Here is a 19,068-nt window from a genome sequence, read left to right on the forward strand (position 1 = left end):
ATTTTGCAATTAATAAGCTAAGCACTATTTTTAGTGTAGTGTGAGGTGTGACAAAGACCGCTGGTGTAACGTCAAAACGAGGTGGTGGAGAAATTGGGTTGACTTTAGTCAACTTCCCCAATCATCACAGCTCATACATTTGGTGTTGGTAGGGGCCATGCCTTTGCATCATTTGACAATAGGCCACCATAACATTTATGTCACGTCTTTCTAGGACGAGGGTACGTTTAATGTAATAATGTGCCCATCGCCATATGTCTAAATTAAATATTAGAAATACGGAATAATCGCACAATGCGTGGATGAAGCATCATCTGCATCTGAATTCTGAAAAGTTATTTGAGTATAATATTTTTTTCGTAAATAATACACATAATTCGCCATTCTTATATTCATTGTTACCAAATTTCTCAACAAGTTTATAAATTTAAGAGGGTACATTTATGCATTAATATGGAGAATTAATTAAAGATCATATCATTTTAATTTTATCATATTATAAATGTAATATTAAATGTATAGTTATTTTTATTTCGATTTCAATTTGAAAAGATTTTTTTTTTTTGATAATATATGAGACTATAAATATTATTAAATTTAAAATAAATGATACGGAGTACATTTTATTGGATGTCTTAAAATAATAATAAAAAAAAAGGTTCATTTTTAATCATAATATATAAAAATAAAGTGAGTCTCTTGTGAGGCGGTTTCACATATTTTTATCTGTGAAATAGTCTAATCAAGATGAAAATGTATTATTTATGCTAGAAAATTTAATACTAATTACGACTAAATTGTTTGTTATTTATAAGAAAAATGTAATACTTTTAAATCAAAATGTAATATTTAACTATTGAACAATTACTTATGAAAAAAAAAATGTAATACTACTCCGTAATTAAGAATAAATTGGTTTATTGTTAATTATTGGAAAAGTGTAATACTTATGAGGAAAGTGTAATACTTTTGATAAAAATGTAATACTTTTAAATCAAAATGAAACAATAGGGATTAAAGAGTTACTTATGAACAAAAAATTGTAATACTTATATGGAAAAGTGTAGTACTTATGAAAAATCAGTGTTGCAAAAATAACGCTTAGGCACTGATTAAGGGCTTGGCGTCGGCCGGATGCCTAGCGTATCACCATAATCGGTGGTCTAGGAGGCCAACTAGGCGGCCTAAGTGCCACCTAGGCGCTAACTGCCTAGGTATCCTAAGCGCCAACTAGGCCTCCTAGGAACCGACTAGGTCGCCTAGTCGGTCGATTAGCTATTGTTCCATTCTTTTTTAAATGGTTTATTTCACTCAAAAGAATATCATTTTGAGCGAAATAATTCTAAATTGTTCAAACTTTAGATGTTTTAAAGGTTAATATTTAACGATCCACTGCCCAGCACGGTAAGGCAGAGCTGCTACCACCGCCTGCTGCCGATGCGAATCAGAATGCACGACAAGCGCTGCAGCCGGGAACGTTGCGTCACACTGCCCAGGCGAATCCGGAGCAGCTGTCGCCGCCTCATGGTCCTATGCAACGACCGAGCAAGTGCTATGTCGACGCCGGCTATCACCATGCGGTGAACTCGGCTACAGTAGGAGCGGTACTCATGGATGCGGATGGTCGGTTTATCTCAGCGTACAGTGCGCCCTTACCCCATTGTTTCTCTCCACTTATGGCTGAAGCGTATGTATGTAAGGAGGCCCTATCTTGGTTACGTACGTGTGGAGAACAATCTATTAAGCTTTATACAGATTGTCAAACCCTTTGGAATTATTTGACTTCACCAGGCCTGCCGCAGCGATCATACATTGGCTATGCTATTGACGGAAGCAGACACTACATATCTACTTTTGCATTTTGCCGTATTAATTTCATTCCTAGATCGCAAAACTATTTAGCGCATAGTTTAGCTTCTACATCTTTTGAGTATGATACGACTATGTGTAGGGACACTGTCCCACCTGACTCTATTTCAGCTTATCTATAAATACAAGCCATTGGTTGACCTTTAAAAAAAATGTTAATATTTAATATTTCAGTATTAACTATTAAAGTATTAAATACTTTATAATTATCAAGTCTTAAAAATTTTAAATAAATTTTTTAAAAAATAAAAAATACACAGGCGTCTGGTGCCAATTAATCGCCGCCTAAGCGTCCTAGGCGCTAGGCACCTACCTCCCTGGGTGCCCGATGTGAAAAATTCAATCTGACTCACGAATCAAGATCCATGAGATGGTCTCATAAGAGATTTTGCAATAAAAATAACGTACAATGTAAATATGGCAAAAGATTTCGCATGCAACAATTTTTTTAAAAATCCATTTGAAATGGTAATAAAGATTCCGTTACATTACATAGTAGTTTGTGCATGCAACTAACCTTATATATGCAATATAATATTAAGAGTTAATTACTGAAATGGTCCATTGACTATAGCGAAATTATCAATTTGGTCTTAGCTTGACTATTTTTTAAACCAATTAAGTCCCTCAACTTTAAAAATCTTAACCAATTTGGTCCTCCATTTGTTTGGTCCTCCGTTAACTTGGGACCAAATTGGTAATTTCCTATAATCAAGGGACCATTTTGGTAATTAACTTTAGGGGTGGGCAATTTGGTTCAGTTTTTTCGAACCGAACCGTACCAAACCGAACTGAACTAGTTTGGTTCGGTAATATACCGAACAATCGAACGGTATTGGATTCTTGTATATCGAACTGTTTGATAAAAACCGATCCGAATTGTTCGATAAAAAATTGAACTGAATCGAATACCGTTTGATTTTTTTTTTTAAAAAAAATATAATAATAATAATAATAATAATAATAATAATAATAATAATAATAATAATAATAATAATAATAATAATAATAATAATAATAAATAAATAAATAAATAAATAAAAATAAATCCAAGTCCCTTGCTGCTTGCTCTGCCGTTCAGCTCATATTCTCACGGGTATCTCTCGTAAATGTTTTATTTGATTTCTTTATGGTTTGTTATCAAAAGTTCTATATTATGTGTTATGGTGTTTACATAGTCCATATCTAAAGGCTAATATATAACAAAATAGCAATCCAAAGTTTAAACGATATTCGGTTCGGTTCGGTTTTTACCGAACAATTCAGTTCAGTTCGAGTTTTTATTGAACCGTTCAATATAAAAGAATCTATTACCGTTCGGTTGTTCGGTATATTACCGAATCTAACTTGTTTGGTACGGTTCGGTTCGAGAAAACTGAACCGAATTGCCCACCCTTAAAGTTAATTACCAAAATGGTCCCTTGACTATAGCGAATTACCAATTTGGTCCCAAGTTAACGGTCAAACAAACGGAGGACCAAATTGGTTAAGATTTTTAAAGTTGAGAGACTTAATTGGTCCAAAAAAATAGTCAAGGACCAAATTGATAATTTTGCTATAGTTAAGAGAAATGCTACTGGCTCTACTATATTGTTCTCAACCTACTGAAACGCAAAGAGCCAATAACGCCTCCACTGAGGTTCGAACTCACAATCTTCCAAATGGAAGTCCAACCCGGATACCATTAGACCACATAGTCCTGGTAATTAACTCTAATATTAATATTTTGATTAATTAAAATATTATATTTTCCAATTATAGATGATGATATAGACTCGGCAAGCTAAGCCGGCGGACCTACAGTGGGGGCAGTGGGGTCAGCTGCCCCCACTCACCCCACCCCCACCCCTTATATAACCCTTGTATGTATATGTGTATATATAGTAGAGGTTTAAGTATAAGTATTAAAAAATAGAGAAATGTCAACAGAATGTGGCTTAGCCCAGTGGGCTGGGCGCATGGGTGGCTTGGATGCAGGCTAGGGTTCGAATCTCCTGTATCTATTTTCAACATTTCCTTTTCTCATTATTTCACATTTTCACTATTATTAAAAGTGCATATTGCTTCAACACAATAATATAATCTTCATTTATATATTAATAATGAGATGAGATGTGTGATTTATAATGGATCTTTTATTCAAATTATTTTATCAAATTGATTATGTTCATATTTTGTTATGAATAAAAATATAATGTTTTTATGTGTTTTATAATTTTCTAATGTCCAATATTATTTATGGCTATACTTTTTAAGTGTTTCATTTTTTTTTTCTAATTATCAATTTTACTTTAATATTTTGCCCCCGCTGAAAAAAAATTCCTGGGTCCGCCTCTGCATTCTGATCTAGATCTTTTGCAGTGCATTTAAATCAACTAAGGCACACCAATTAAGAAGGTTGTTGGTGGGGAAAAAAACAAACATTTATGATTTATGAGCAATTATATTTAGGGATGGCAATTTCAATCCGTCTCGTGGATACCCACCCAAATTCATTCCGCATGGATCAGGTTTTTTTGAGTGATGATGGGTGGTGGATCGGGCGTGGATCTTTAAAAAGTAAACCCGTGGTGGGTCGGGTTAGATTAGGGTTCTATGTACAAAAGCGCCTAGAACCCCACCCGATCCACCATGTGTGTGTGTGTGCGTGTGTGTGTGTGTGTATATATATATATATATATATATATATATATATATATATATATATATATATATATATATATATATGTATATAATAGTAAAATAAGTACTAGTATGTAGTTTTTTATAAAAATTTATATAACTTCATGTATCTTTTTACTATTTTTATATCTAAATTATTAAGTTTATTTTTTTACTATGTGGTCTAATGGTACTCGGGTTGGACTTCCATTTGGAAGGTTGTGAGTTCGAGCTTCAGTGGAGGCATTATTGGCTCTTTGTGTTTCAATAGGTTGAGAAAGTATATGAACAGATACTACATTGTAATAGAGTCAGTAGCATTAAAAAAAAAAATTATTTTTAAAAATTAACAATTTAGTTATTATATTTAAATATTTCTATTATTTTATCTTTTATTATCACTAATCATTTTTATTATTTTATTATGTGTAAGTAATTTAACTATTCTTTTTGAATAAAATAATAAGATAATAAGTGGTGGGTACTCGTAGTGGGCACTCGCACCCGGTGGGGGTGGGGTGGGTTTTGAAAAAGTCCACCCGATGCAGGTTGGAGGTGCAATCGTTATGCCATGGAACCGTGTTCACCATTCACGGTGAACACGGTCCCAACGGTGTTAGTGCACCGTTATCTTTTTTTTTTTTTTTTTTTCTTAATTAATCGCGTGACTTTTCTTCTTCATTTTCACATTTCGCGATTTCACTTTAATTTGAGGTGAGCAATGATTTCGGGCATTCATAAATTATGAATCCATGCCTGCACATTCACTTTGGAACCATGCCTACACATTCCCGTCCGAAACCATGGCTGCTCCTCTGTAGCGCAAGCTTCTTCAACATTCATAAATTATGAATTTTCTGTTATGAGATTATGAATTTACAGTACATTCATAATCTCATAACAGAAAATTCATAATCTGACCAAACGCACGCCGTTAACACACATTAGCGATTTTTTTTTTTTTACGTAAAAACGACGTCGTTTGGACCCGTGTTCACCATTCATGGTGAACACATTTCCAGGGCATAATTTGCCTTGGAGGTGGGGGTGGGTGGAGAAAAATATATGGTGGGTCGGGTGATGGATGTAGCCCTCCCCCGACCCACGCTCGACCCATTGCCATCCCTAATTATATTTCAATTTTTACCAAGTACCTTGTGATCCAATGGTACCAAGTTAAACTTCCACATGAGAGGTTGTAAGTTTGAACCTCAGGGGAGGCACTATTGACTCTTTGTAGTTTAATAGGTTGAGAAAGTAGTTATGAATAGAAACTGCATTGTAGCAGAGTTAATATTATTCAAAAAAAAATTCAATTTTTAAATTTTGACAATTTTTTTTAAAATACTACTGACTTTATTACAATGCGAATTTTAACAATTTAATACCAAATACTTATGTCTTAAGATAATTAAATTTTGCCATTATCTTTTTCATCTCTTTTTTTTTTTTTCCTTTCTTGGGCGTCATCTTGAATGAAGACTACGGTGGATACGGAATACGAATGTTTCTTGATAACAATTAATTTTATTTTTCGAATAGTACTAACTCTACTACAATGCGGTATATGTTCATTGATAACAATTAATTTATGTGGTGATATCTATTATGACCATATTGTTGAGAGGAGTTTTTTGGAGTAGAATAATAATTTTATTTTTATTTTTGGTTGTTTTTGAAATGTTATGAAATTAGAATTTTTTGATCAAAACAGGAGGGGGAGACCCGGAGGGAGACCCAAACTTAGGTGTTCTCCCTCGCTCTGCGGGTACTCGACACTCGCACAGTATTATGAAAGATAATTTCTTTAGTACATTCTGGGCATTTTCCAAATCAACCTAACTGTGGTGCTGCTGGGTACCCAAGGTAGCAAGAGTATCCGCCACTCTATTTTGTTCACGGTAAATTACACAAACTGATATCTTCCCATCCTTGTCCATCCATTTGACAGCAGCTTCAAGAACACCCCGAATTGGACGTCTTAAGATGGCACGCTCATGGATCCAATTCACCACATTCTTTGCAACTGACTGAACTTCGACATCCCGAATTCCTTTCTCCCAAGCCCATTCCATTGCCTTCACAATGGCTACAGCTTCAATCACGGTCACACCCCCATAGTTTTCTTTACCCATAAAACCTACCTTCCATGCCCCATTTGATATTTATGAGTTGAAGTCGTCTAGGCCCGTTCTTGTAGGAGAGAGATTGCATGTTTGACTCCTCCTATTAGCACCTTTAGTAGTTTATGAAATTAGAATTGCTATTCTTTTGAAATAATACAATAAAAATTTTTATGATGCTTTGTATTTTGTTATTTTATGGAAGGTAAATATGCATATATTTATATGTGTCTTATTTTGAATAGGGGAATTTTGATTATTTAAATGGTATTTCTTTTCTATTTCATGGTCCAACCAAACACAAGAATATAATTTCTTATATAGTCACACGTTTAATCGCTTTATGAACCAGTACTCCAGTAGAATAGTATTCCTATTTTATTTATTTCTTATTCCATTTATGTTGGGGTTTTATTGTATTCACTTTATTTTTCTTCTTTGAACCAAATACCACGAAAATAGTAAAAATTGAACCCTTAAACCAAATAAAAGCAAAACAAAACAAAATCATAAAGTAAAAAAAAAAAAAAAAAAAAAAAAAAAAAAGGTGAACTCTAAAGTGTAACTTTCACATTTGTTGCAATTATTGATAACGTTACTTGCACGTTCCACTGTTGATGGGTGTACTTTATATTGTTCTTAGGTACACTTTAAATGCAAAACATAAATACTAAACTATAAAGTAAACCTCTAAACAAATTAAAGAAAGAACTAAAACATAAACCAAAAAAAAAAAAAAAAAAAAAAAAAAAAAAAACCATAAAAAGTAAAATGTGGATACTTTCAATGCACCTATAGATATCACGTCGTGCAATCTATGGACTATGGTGTTTATAGGTGTACTCTATAGTGTTTTTTTAAGCATATAGTGTTGTTATTTGTACTAAAAGTTTTAAATTATTTACAAAAATATCACCACGTATTTTCACCTCTCCTTGCTTTAAAACTATTAAATCTTTACAGAGGAACAACTCTGGTTCGTTCTTAATTCTCTCCTAAGCGCAAATTTTTATTAGATATAAATCACACACACACACACACACAAAATATGGTTCATATGAGAACCATCATTCCTGTGAGAACGGTGGACAAACCTAAATTGTTTATCTAGTAAATTTAACGGTTCAAAATAAAGGGGAAAAAAAAAGACGAGTTGGGTCAAGTTCCATCATAAATAAATATTATAAACTTTGAAATTTAAAAATTATTATATATATGAAATTGACTCCATTTTTCTTCATTTTTCAACCATTTAATTTGCTAGATGAATAACTCAGATTAATCAGCAATTCTTACCAGGATGATGTAGTTGTTCTCATAGGAGAATTAGGATACACACATAGATATAGAAGAAGATATTGTTGGATATCCGTTGGTGAAAACAAATAATAATCCAATAAAATAAGATTATTATTTCCCTGGAAAAGAAGGGAAGGAAAGATGGAGAATTTGGCTAGTGTTTGGTATTGGGTTTTTGCAAGAGTCAAGCGATCACTCTTTTCTTAAAATCTTATTTGCCACCTCCCAAAAGTGCCAGGAGCGTTGTGGCCTAGGCTTCACATGATAAAACTTGCTATGATTCAATGTTTGAGCACTCAAACAAAGAATCCGGCGAACAAAGCAAGATTATGAACACAACAAGCTTAAGAAATGAGTAGAAGCAGAAGTGTTTTGAAGCTGAAAGGGTGTACGTATGTGTGTTGTGCTTTTTTTTTTAAAAGCTTCTGCCTTACTCCTTATATAGCGGGGAAGGAATGAATAGCCTTTACTTTGGCAATTAAAATGACATGAGTAGAAGCAGAAGTGTTTTGAAGCTGAAAGGGTGTACGTATGTGTGTTGTGCTTTTTTTTTTGAAAAGCTTCTGCCTTACTCCTTCTTATATAGCGGGGAAGGAATAAATAGCCTTTACTTTGGCAATTAAAAATGACATTAAAATAGCATTGCAACAGGCCAATCAAAATTTCGTAACTACAACTCTGACCGTCGAACGACATTCGTGCCCGCCAGCACACACAAGCTCAATCTTAAATCAAGCCTTTTCAATCTCGTTTCTAGTTGCAAGAAAGCCTCTATGCTATACAATTCTACAAACTTCAAAAGAGCTCTTGTATAAAAAGGGGTGCAAATCCTCTTTCCAAACCAATGCGGGACAAAAGCTCACTTTTTCCCTTCATATTTCCATCTCAATGGGTCTACTTTGAGAATCAATATCTCATTCACCCATTATCCGTTTTGAGCGTACAATATATCAATCTCTTCGTCTCACTACGAAGAATCCGAATCCACTTTGACCCGACCCAAATCAAAAGTGGACCCCACTGATAATTGTACCACAAAATAGCCATTTAACATGTCATTTTATGTAATTTTAAGCTATTTTTTTCAACAGATATATTCTTGATATATGTTGAGTTTAGATCAATTTATTAATCATAAATTTATCTAACTCATAATAATAACTTAATAATATAATGTTAAGATATATCAAATGATAAAAGAGTCAATGAAAATTTTAATTTCATATAACTTATATCATCCCATGGATAACCACTTTGATCAATTATATATTTACAACTAAAATTCGGCATGATGTTAGGATCAATTTTCATCTATTATATATATATTTTAAACATATAATGTGTTTCTATGAAGAACACCGACATGTCAAAAAATTGTTGTGGCCTGAGCTGATGCTGGGGCAAATTATTGTGGGGTCATGGTCCACACAATGTTATATGGATTATAATAAAAAGTACATTTTTAATATACTAAATGTATATTATTTGTGTATTTTATGTACATCACACAAAATAATGTATTTTCAGTATTTAAATAATGTACATTATTAATATACTAAAAATACATTATTTTTATACTAAATGTACATTATTTTATAACATACAAAATATAGTCCACACAACTTATGGTCACACACGAACCACATACAGGAAGCAGCTAAATTTCAGCGTCGGCAGTAGCCAATTTCGTTAGTAATATTATCTACTTATTATTATTTTACGGCACAAGTGTCAAATAGGCTCATCTACTACTGCGAAGTGCTCAATTTTCACCACGAACTAAATTAAGTGTCAAATAGGTCCATCTACGAGTTAAATTTGTTCAATTGACTTTTTTTACAGGTTAATAACAGGTTACCTATTTAATTATTAAAATAAATAAATAAATAAATAAAGAATACAGCCACCGGGTGTCCTCGCCGGACAGCCTCTTTTCTTTTCTTTTTTTTTTTTTAAATATTTTGAAATTATTTTTTTAATAATTGAATTGGTAACCTGCAAAAAAAGTCAATTACCTACAAAAAAAAGCTAATTGAACAAATTTAGTAGGTAAGTGTGGTTAATTAGCCTTTAATTTAGTTCATGGTGGAAATTGAGCACTTGACAATAGTACATGGGCCTATTTGACACTTATCCCTTATTTTACTTTATTTATCTTTTTTTTTTGAATGCATTTATTTATTTATTTGTGGTGAAATATACACTAATTGTGGTCATAACATTATTGTAGCAAAACATCCTTCCTAATCCTAATATTATTGTGGCATGATCATTTTCAAAATCCTCCTTTTTTCTTCTTGTTAATAGAACTACAAGTCTTGTGATTTTTTTATGAAGTAGATTCATGCACTAGGCTTAAGGGTTGGATGAAGTAAATATAAAGTATTTTTTTTTTTTTTTGAATGCTACTGGCTGAACACAAAAAAACCAATAATGCCTCTAGTGAGGCTCAAACTTACAACCTTTTAAATGGAAATCCAACCCGAGTACCATTAGACCACATAGTCTTGGTATAAAGTATTTCAACTAAACAGTATTTTTTTCGCAATAAACTTATGTATTGATAACAGTTTTATTACATTATTTTTAATGTTATTTACAAATATTTGTTGATGGAGGACTAAAAAGGATCATACCACAATAATGCTAAGACTAACGGGGATGTTATGAAAAAAAATGATTAAAAGTGAAATAATACATATAAATCTATGATCAAAAAGAGAAAAAGACTTAACACTTAGAACTGAATAGACTAAAATATTATTATATTTTGATAAGGTATATACCCCGGGTCCGTGCCATCGCTCGCAGTCGGGTCGGGGTCAAAGGCGACGGGTCAAACCCGAGATGGGTCAAACCCGCCGCCTCGGTGGGCCTTTAAAAGGGCCTGGAGCCCTTTGGGAAAGGGGAGGCCCATTTCCTCCCTTCCCCATCTCTCGGCTCTCTCTCTCCCTCTTCTCCCCTTTCTCTGAATGCGGAGACAAACAACAACAAACCGGTTTAATAAAAGAAGCCAATTTCACCTATTTCTGGTGTTGATTCTTCTTTATGCTTATACATACGCATATACATATTCATCCAGTACAAACATCCTTCTATACGGGGGAATTAGTACTATCATATTTAATGCTATTTAAATGATTTTCTTGACAGAAGACCAAAAATGATCATGCCACAATAATACTAGGAAGAACAAGGGATGTTTTGAATTAAAAGGATTAAAAGTAAATTGACACGTATATTAAGTCTTAGTTTAGTTACCCCACACCCTTCACTTATATTTAAAAATAATAATAATAAATAAATAAAGAAGTTTGTTTAATTTCATGGAAGCTTCAGCGCTTCCAGGTACTGACTGTGTAGCTCATATTTAATCCCACAAGAATTATTATAATAGAATAGATTTAATGAGACAGTTTCGTAAAGTAATTTCCTTTCTCTCAATACAGTAATTCACAAAAATCAGTAACTTTCCAAAAAGGAATGACTTCTTTTTATAGCAAATATTATCCCATCACTTGATCCACATAATTAGCATTCCATAATCTTCAATGAACCAAAGCCACACATTTGATTTGAAAGTCTCACATTATATGCACTGCATTGCTGACTTCCCATTCTCAACCAACCAATAAATTGTAGCCATTCAAATTAATATTAGTTGATAGGAAGTGGTCCAAAAAAGATTTTAGTCTAGCTTAAATCTAATTAAAATAAAATAAATAAATTAGCCAACCAAGGTTTAATGTGTACTAAATTTGTACACTTACACGCACGAATCAAGCGCTACTTCTTCTCCAGACGGGCCCCACATTTTTAGACTAAAAACCACTCATAGTGCAATAACCTTATTTCTTCTCTCTCATCACCCTCTATCCTCCACATCATTTTTGTTTTCTCAAAAATCCCACCAAAAACCATGAGTGGGGATGATCTATGGAAAAAAAAATTAAAATTAAAACAATAATTTAGTACACATTTTTATAGAAAAAATTACTGTTTTTTTTTTTTTTTCTATGTTAAGTCATTTATTCAAAAGGGTTGAATCTCCAATCCCGCTCCGATAGAGTATCTAGGAGAATATAAATTATGGTAACTTAGTTGAACACAGAAATGGAGGTTGCTCCCACACTACCGTTGGTTTTTGAATCAATCCCCTTATCTTTTTTTTTTTTTTTTCAAACTTTACCCCTATATATGACCAATTGAGCTGCATATGCGAGCATGTTAAGTTATTTATTATTATGCCGTGTAGGAGTATTTCTTTAAACAAATATATGAGAATAAAATTAAGAAATTTACAATATTGTGTTCAAAATTAAAGTTAAGTGAATGAAAATTGTAGCAAATGGTCAACTACATACAGTAATATCAGTAAAGTTGTGTACACGGGTAGCTCAAATAGTAGAATATGGATAATGACACAAATCGAAACTTGATAGTTGTAGTTGGAGTTCTATCCAATATGTTGGCTTCCTTGTGGACATAGACTCCGGTAACATGAGTTGCCCCAAAATAAATTCAATAATATTTTTTTGGTTTCTGAATAGAGCAATACGCCCTAATTATAGGAGACCGCAAATTATGCCCTGGAAATGTGTTCACCATGAATGGTGAACACCGGTCTAAACGGCGCCGTTTTAAAAGATTATGAATTTTTTGTTATGAGATTATGAATTTACTGTAAATTCATAATCTCATAACAGAAAATTCATAATCTCATAACAGAAAATTCATAATTTATGAATGTTGAAGAAGCTTGCGCTACAGAGCAACCATGGTTTCGGACGGGAATGTGTGGGCATGGTTCCAAAGTGAATATGCAGGCATGGATTCATAATTTATGAATGTCAGAAATCATTGCTCACCTCAAATTAAAGTGAAACCGCGAAATGTGAAAATGAAGAAGAAAAGTCACGCGATTAATTAAGGAGAAAAAAATAATAAAAAAAAAAAAAACGGTGCACTAACACCGTTGGGACCGTGTTCACCATGAATGGTGAACATGGTTCCATGGCATAACGATTAATAGGAGACATCTTTAATTTCGTACAAGATTAATTCCCATTTGCACTAAACCGACCCAATTAAAAGACAAAGTGCTAACCATATTAGTTTTCCTATACGAGAAGGGATTTTGAACTCTCGACATCTCTCAAGGGATAAGTGTGCATGACCACTATTAGACCATCTCCAACCTAAAACACCAAATTCTGCACTAAATTTTAATTTACACCAAAAAGAATATTCTCAGCATTTTCTTATACCAATTTTTTTTCATCTACAACCCATTTATAACAAATTTTATTTTAACTTCAATCCATTTACACCAAATTCTATTCATACACTAAAATAATTTTGTATTTTTTATAATTTAAAACTTTAATTTTGTTTACTTTAATTATTTTAATATAAAATATAATTTTGATATATATAAATAATACTATTTTAAAATAGAATTTATGTTTTTATCTCAAAAAAAAAAAATTACGTTTTAATGTATTTTAATTTTTAATTATTTTATAGTTGATATTGATTTCCGTTTAAACGTCTCAATGAGATCTTTAAATCTTTATAATTTATTTCTAATAATATAAAATTTTAAAATGAAACATTTAGCAAAAAGAATTTAAAAAGCTCCATACCAAAATGGTGTAAATGAATAGTGTTACACCATATTTGGTGTAACACTATTCACTTACACCATTTTGGTATAAAATTTGGTGTCTTTCGTTGGAGCAAGGTTGCACCAAATTTTTACACCAAACTGATGTTTTGGTGCCTTCGACCTTACCACTTACGCCAAAAGCTATAGCTAGTAGCGAAGGTGCAATGAACTTTATTTCCTTGACCTGGTTCTGATACCACTTGTTAAATCAAGTGCTTACTACTTAGGCAAAAAACTATAGCTAGTAGCGAAGACACAATTTTATTTCCTTACTTATAAACCGTCAATCACATTGTTCGAGACACTAGGTGTTGGGCTTGGCCTTTTACTGGCCTCTGTCCAATAATCCCCCAACCATCAATTGCTAAACTTAGTTTTTAGCGACCTTCATCTAAACATCACTCACATCAATCAAGCAAGTTAAAAATCAATAATATTGTCATTATCATGAGAACAAAAAGTAAAATATGAATATTGAGATATGCATATAAAAATAGAAATGAGTGAACGGGCAAACCGACAAAGGACAGCAAAAATGAATGATGCTGAGACAATTCTAGAGTTGTTGCATATCTAAAACAAGTGATTACAAAATTAAAGTTACGTGAGATGAACCATGGAAGTGGTTGTCTTTTCCATCAAAGATAATTGTAGTAGTGCTTTTTGGCAGTTTGTGACTTTCTCAATCTCAGACTTCAATATGATATATCACACACTTCCCACTCATATTATAACTCAAGAACAACCCCCCCCCCCCCCCCCTATCCCCCATCCCCCTCAACTACCCCATATCATCTGCTATTCTCCCAACTCCCTCCATATCATAAAGTAAAGAAACAATCTTTCCTTTTTGTTTTCCATCTCTTTCTTTAAAGCAACATAAGAAGCTTCTTCCACAAAATCCTATGATTTCTGAAACTTTTTCCCCATACTAGGAATCCACTTGGTTTTCTCCATTTTGGGGTTCATTTACTTTTTGAGTTCCACACAATAACCCTGCATTGCGGAGAAAACAAGCTTGGAATTTATTATAAAAAAAGAGAACTTTTCATCCACTCCATCATCCAACCTCAAGCTGTGGGCTAGCTTTAGCAGTTTTGGTAACTCTGGTTTTTAAGCTTCTTCAATCTCATCATATTTGGGTGTGTTTGTTTGTAAGAAAAAATGGGTTATGGGTATCTTTTGAGTTAGCCAAGAATTTACTCTTCTTAGAGAAATTTAGTTATATTATTGCACAGTTCTTGAAGTTTAGTATTGCATATATAAGGAGAGTGTTTATGTAATTCTTTCTTTGTTTTCTTTTTCTGGTAAAGATTAGGTAGGTACTTATGATGCAATTGTGAAATCATATGTTTTGTCTATCTTTTTCACCCTTTTCAGGGGTGGTTTTATGTCACATACATACTTAGATGATGCTTGGATAGTACATAAAGAGTGTCTTGTGCTCTACTGTAAACCCAAAACAGTCTGTATAATTTTGGTGCAACTTTGTATTTGAGTTGCTTTAAAGGGAGATCAGTTTCTGTTAAGAGGTAATACACAACTAAAACCAATTTGACATCTCAGGCTTCTTTTTTTCTTTTTTTATGTATTGCATATTTGTAAGTATATCTTTGTTCCTGTTCACTACAGCACCATCTGTGTGGTCCCCGCAGCTACCGGGTGTACACCGGGTAAATCCCGTCTTTTTTGTAGCAGGCAAAGGATCACAAGGAGGTAAACCAGTCTAGGTTGCCCATAGCTGATCGGCTGAAGCCAAGAAGGCTGGGATTTAAACTCGTGACCTTGTGATTACAAGTTTGTATCTTTAGCCTATCCCATTTTTTCCATTTTTATAATCAGAAGTGTTAACAAATGGGACAACTGTTTGATTAGGTACAAATTGCTTTCATTAAAATATTTGTTAAAAAAACCATTAAATTTTTTTAGGATTTTATATTTTAGAACAAAGCTTTATGGGTTTGGTGTGTGATTGCTACCTTTTTTGTTTCAGCAACAGCTAGCTAGTATGGGCATCCTCCTCATCATGGCAATATTGGGGAGTCAGATTGGGTTTGTGTCTCCCTTGTGAAGTTAATTAATGTGTTTCCACAATGGCCAGAAGAAACCCAAAACTCCTCTCCCTCCAAATTCTTGCAAATCTTTTACTTCTGTTTCTGTTTTTCCTGCCGTTATCGAAGCCTCTGAGTGTAGAAACTGAGGCCCTTCTTGAATTCAAAAAGCGGCTCAGTGATCCCTTGAGTTACTTGGATTCTTGGGAGGCTTCAGAAAGTCCCTGCCATTTTTACGGGATTACCTGTGACCCGAGAACTGGTTTGGTCACCGAGATTTTGCTTGATAACAAGAGTCTTTCGGGGGTGATATCGCCCTCGATTTCTATGCTCCAGGGGCTCACGTCTCTAGTGCTTCCGTCGAATGCTTTGTCCGGGGTTCTTCCAACCGAACTGTCCAAATGCACCAGCCTCAGAGTCTTGAATGTCACCGGGAATAACTTGAATGGCAGCCTGCCCGATTTATCCAAGCTGACGAACTTGGAGATTCTTGACTTGTCCATCAACTATTTTTCTGGAGAATTCCCAACTTGGGTCGCGAATCTTACAGGTTTGGTTTCGTTAGGCCTTGGCAATAATGATTTCGATGAGGGGGGAATCCCGGAGAGCATTGGGAGTTTGAAGAAACTGACCTGGCTTTACCTCGCTCATTCAAATCTGAGAGGAGAAATCCCAGACTCTATTTTCGGCTTGGAGGCATTGCAGACATTGGACATTTGCATGAACCGCATTTCCGGGAATTTCCCAAAGTTGATAGGCAAAATGCAAAGTCTCTACAAAATCGAGCTCTATAACAATAACCTGACTGGCGAGATTCCAGCTGAACTTGCAGACCTCGCCCTTCTGGAGGAATTTGATATTTCCGAGAACCAGATGTATGGTGCTCTTCCTCGGGGTATTGGGAACCTGAAAAAGTTAACTGTTTTTCATGTGTCGAAGAACAACTTCTCGGGAGAACTCCCTTCAGGCTTTGGAGATATGCAGCATCTCGTTAGCTTTTCTATATACCAGAACAGTTTCTCAGGTACATTCCCAGAAAACCTTGGCAAGTTTTCACCACTGAGTAGTATAGACATTTCTGAGAACCAATTCTCCGGTGGATTCCCGAAATACTTATGTCAGAACGGGAAGTTGCAGTATTTGCTTGCAGTGGAAAACCGTTTTACAGGTGAGTTTCCAGAGACTTATGCTTCCTGTACACCATTGCAGAGGTTGAGGGTCACCGAGAATCGCCTTTCTGGGAAAGTCCCAGATGGCGTTTGGGCCCTTCCGAATGTGAAAATGATTGATTTCAGTAGCAACAGTTTCAGTGGAGGTATTTCTCCCCGGATTGGGGCTGCCACAAACTTGAACCAGTTAGTTCTGTCAAACAACAAATTCTCGGGTCAGCTCCCAAAACAACTTGGAAATCTCTTGCTTATGGAGAGGCTTTACTTGGACAATAACCGTTTCTTTGGGTTGTTACCATCTGAACTTGGTATGTTAAAGCAAATGTCATCTTTCCATTTGGAGAAAAACGCGTTCGTGGGATCAATACCTGCAGAGTTAGGGCACTGCTCTAGGCTGGCGGATATGAACCTTGCTTCGAATAACCTAAGTGGTAGCATTCCCGATTCCATTACAACGATGCCCTCTCTGTTGAACTCCTTGAATCTCTCAAACAACAACCTCACCGGCTCAATTCCAAGAAGCTTAGATAACCTGAAGCTTTCATCGATCGATCTGTCTGACAACCAACTCTCCGGGGAAGTTTCATATGATCTTTTGATAATGGGGGGAGATAAGGCGTTCCTCGGTAACAAAGGACTCTGCATTGATCACAGTATCAAAAGTGAAGTGAACACAGAGTTAAGCGTTTGCGGTGGGCACACTGTCCGGCATAAACTCATTAAGAGCAAAGTGGTGGTGCTAAGCATTGCATTGTTAGCCACGACCGCTCTTCTGGGCGGCTTCTTGATCGTGAGTTATTGGAACTACAAGCAGAGCGTCCGAAATGCTAAGAAATTGGAGGAAGTCCCGAAGTGGAAGCTCGAGAGCTTCCACCACATAGAGTTTGGTGCAGATGAAATATGCGATTTGGACGAGGAGAATTTGATTGGGAGTGGAGGGACGGGGAAAGTATATCGCCTTGATTTGAAAAAGGGTTGTGGTACTGTGGCTGTGAAGCAACTGTGGAAGGGGGATGGAGTGAAAGTTCTGGCTAGAGAAATGGAAATTCTGGGGACAATTAGGCATAGAAATATAGTAAAACTCTATGCCTGTCTAATGAATGGAGGTTCAAATTACTTGGTTTTCGAGTACATGCCAAATGGTAATCTTTTCCAAGCACTTCACCGCAAAATCAAATTTGGTAAGCCGGAATTGGATTGGGATCAGAGGTATAAAATCGCGCTGGGAGCTGCTAAAGGAATAGCTTATCTGCACCACGATTGTTCTCCTCCTATTATTCACAGAGATATCAAGTCCACCAACATTCTCCTCGACGAGGCTTATGAAGCAAAAGTTTCAGATTTCGGGGTTGCAAGAATTTCAGAAATCTCTCAAAGAGGATCCGAGTTTAGCTGTTTTGCAGGAACTCATGGTTACATGGCTCCTGGTAAGCTTCATGAATCCATAATTTCTTTTTCTTATTTTTACCAATTTCACACCAACACAATCACTCTCTACTGATTTCTGCACTTCATTCATGTGCAGAGATGGCGTATACGCTTAGGGTGACCGAGAAAAGTGATGTGTATAGCTTCGGTGTGGTGCTATTTGAACTAGTGACAGGAAGAAGTCCAATAGATGATGCATATGGAGAAGGAAAAGACATAGTTTACTGGGTCTCAACTCATCTGGACAACCTCGAAAGCATCCTCAAAGTTCTCGACGCCAATGTAGTCTCGGAGCTAGTCCAGGATGACATGATCAAAGTCCTGAGAATTGCAACACTCTGCACCACAAAGCTTCCGAATCTTCGGCCCAGCATGAAAGAGGTTGTCAAAATGCTGGTTGATGCTGAGCCCTCAGTGTTTAAGTCCACTGGGAATCATCACAAAAATGAGAAAGTCCTCCTGTAGATGCAGTTCAATTTTCTGCTCATTTATATATATTTATATATATGCACAAACCATATTCTAATTTCAGCTTTTGTGTGTGTTTATACATGCCAATGGCTACCATGTAATAATGATTATTGTATGGACGTACAACTGTGAAAAAATGGATGACCATTTCAATATATCAAGAACTTGAAGAACAGTTTCCAATATTTTCTGGGCAAGAGAACAAATCTCAGTGAGAAAAATTTAGCAAATTTTATTCACATGTATCGGCTAATCGAAACTACAGTATATACAATTTCTGATAAATATAAAGCTGAAAGACAAATGCCTGATCAATGGCACAAGCAACA

The 19,068-nt window shown here is 34.9% G+C and overlaps 1 protein-coding gene across 4 annotated transcripts; it reads left to right on the plus strand.

Annotated features, from left to right (window-relative positions):
- The first annotated feature begins 14,377 nt into the window (after positions 1 to 14,377).
- LOC109154517 (receptor-like protein kinase HAIKU2) lies at positions 14,378 to 18,914 on the plus strand. 4 transcript variants are annotated; one of them, XM_019302272.1, is made up of 5 exons: positions 14,378 to 14,720; positions 15,001 to 15,152; positions 15,253 to 15,495; positions 15,614 to 18,267; positions 18,366 to 18,914. In XM_019302272.1, exons 4-5 carry the CDS (start codon positions 15,714 to 15,716, stop codon positions 18,731 to 18,733), a joined length of 2,922 nt encoding a protein of 973 aa, XP_019157817.1. In that variant the 5' UTR covers positions 14,378 to 14,720; positions 15,001 to 15,152; positions 15,253 to 15,495; positions 15,614 to 15,713; the 3' UTR covers positions 18,734 to 18,914. The 4 variants fall into 4 exon arrangements, with proteins under 4 accessions (XP_019157817.1, XP_019157818.1, XP_019157819.1 ...); XM_019302273.1 differs by having other exon boundaries at positions 15,620 to 18,267; XM_019302274.1 differs by having other exon boundaries at positions 15,253 to 15,417.
- The last annotated feature ends 154 nt before the right edge of the window (positions 18,915 to 19,068 follow it).

The sequence above is a fragment of the Ipomoea nil genome, unplaced genomic scaffold, assembly GCF_001879475.1.
Source record: "Ipomoea nil cultivar Tokyo-kokei standard unplaced genomic scaffold, Asagao_1.1 scaffold2647, whole genome shotgun sequence".
In the NCBI taxonomy this organism is placed as follows: Eukaryota; Viridiplantae; Streptophyta; class Magnoliopsida; order Solanales; family Convolvulaceae; genus Ipomoea; species Ipomoea nil.

Coding starts and splice junctions, on each gene's coding strand:
- LOC109154517 (XM_019302272.1), top strand. CDS start 15,714: ATGGCCAGAAGAAACCCAAAACTCCTCTCCCTCCAAATTCTTGCAAAT. Junction 18,268..18,365: donor TCATGGTTACATGGCTCCTG/GTAAGCTTCATG, acceptor ATTCATGTGCAG/AGATGGCGTATACGCTTAGG.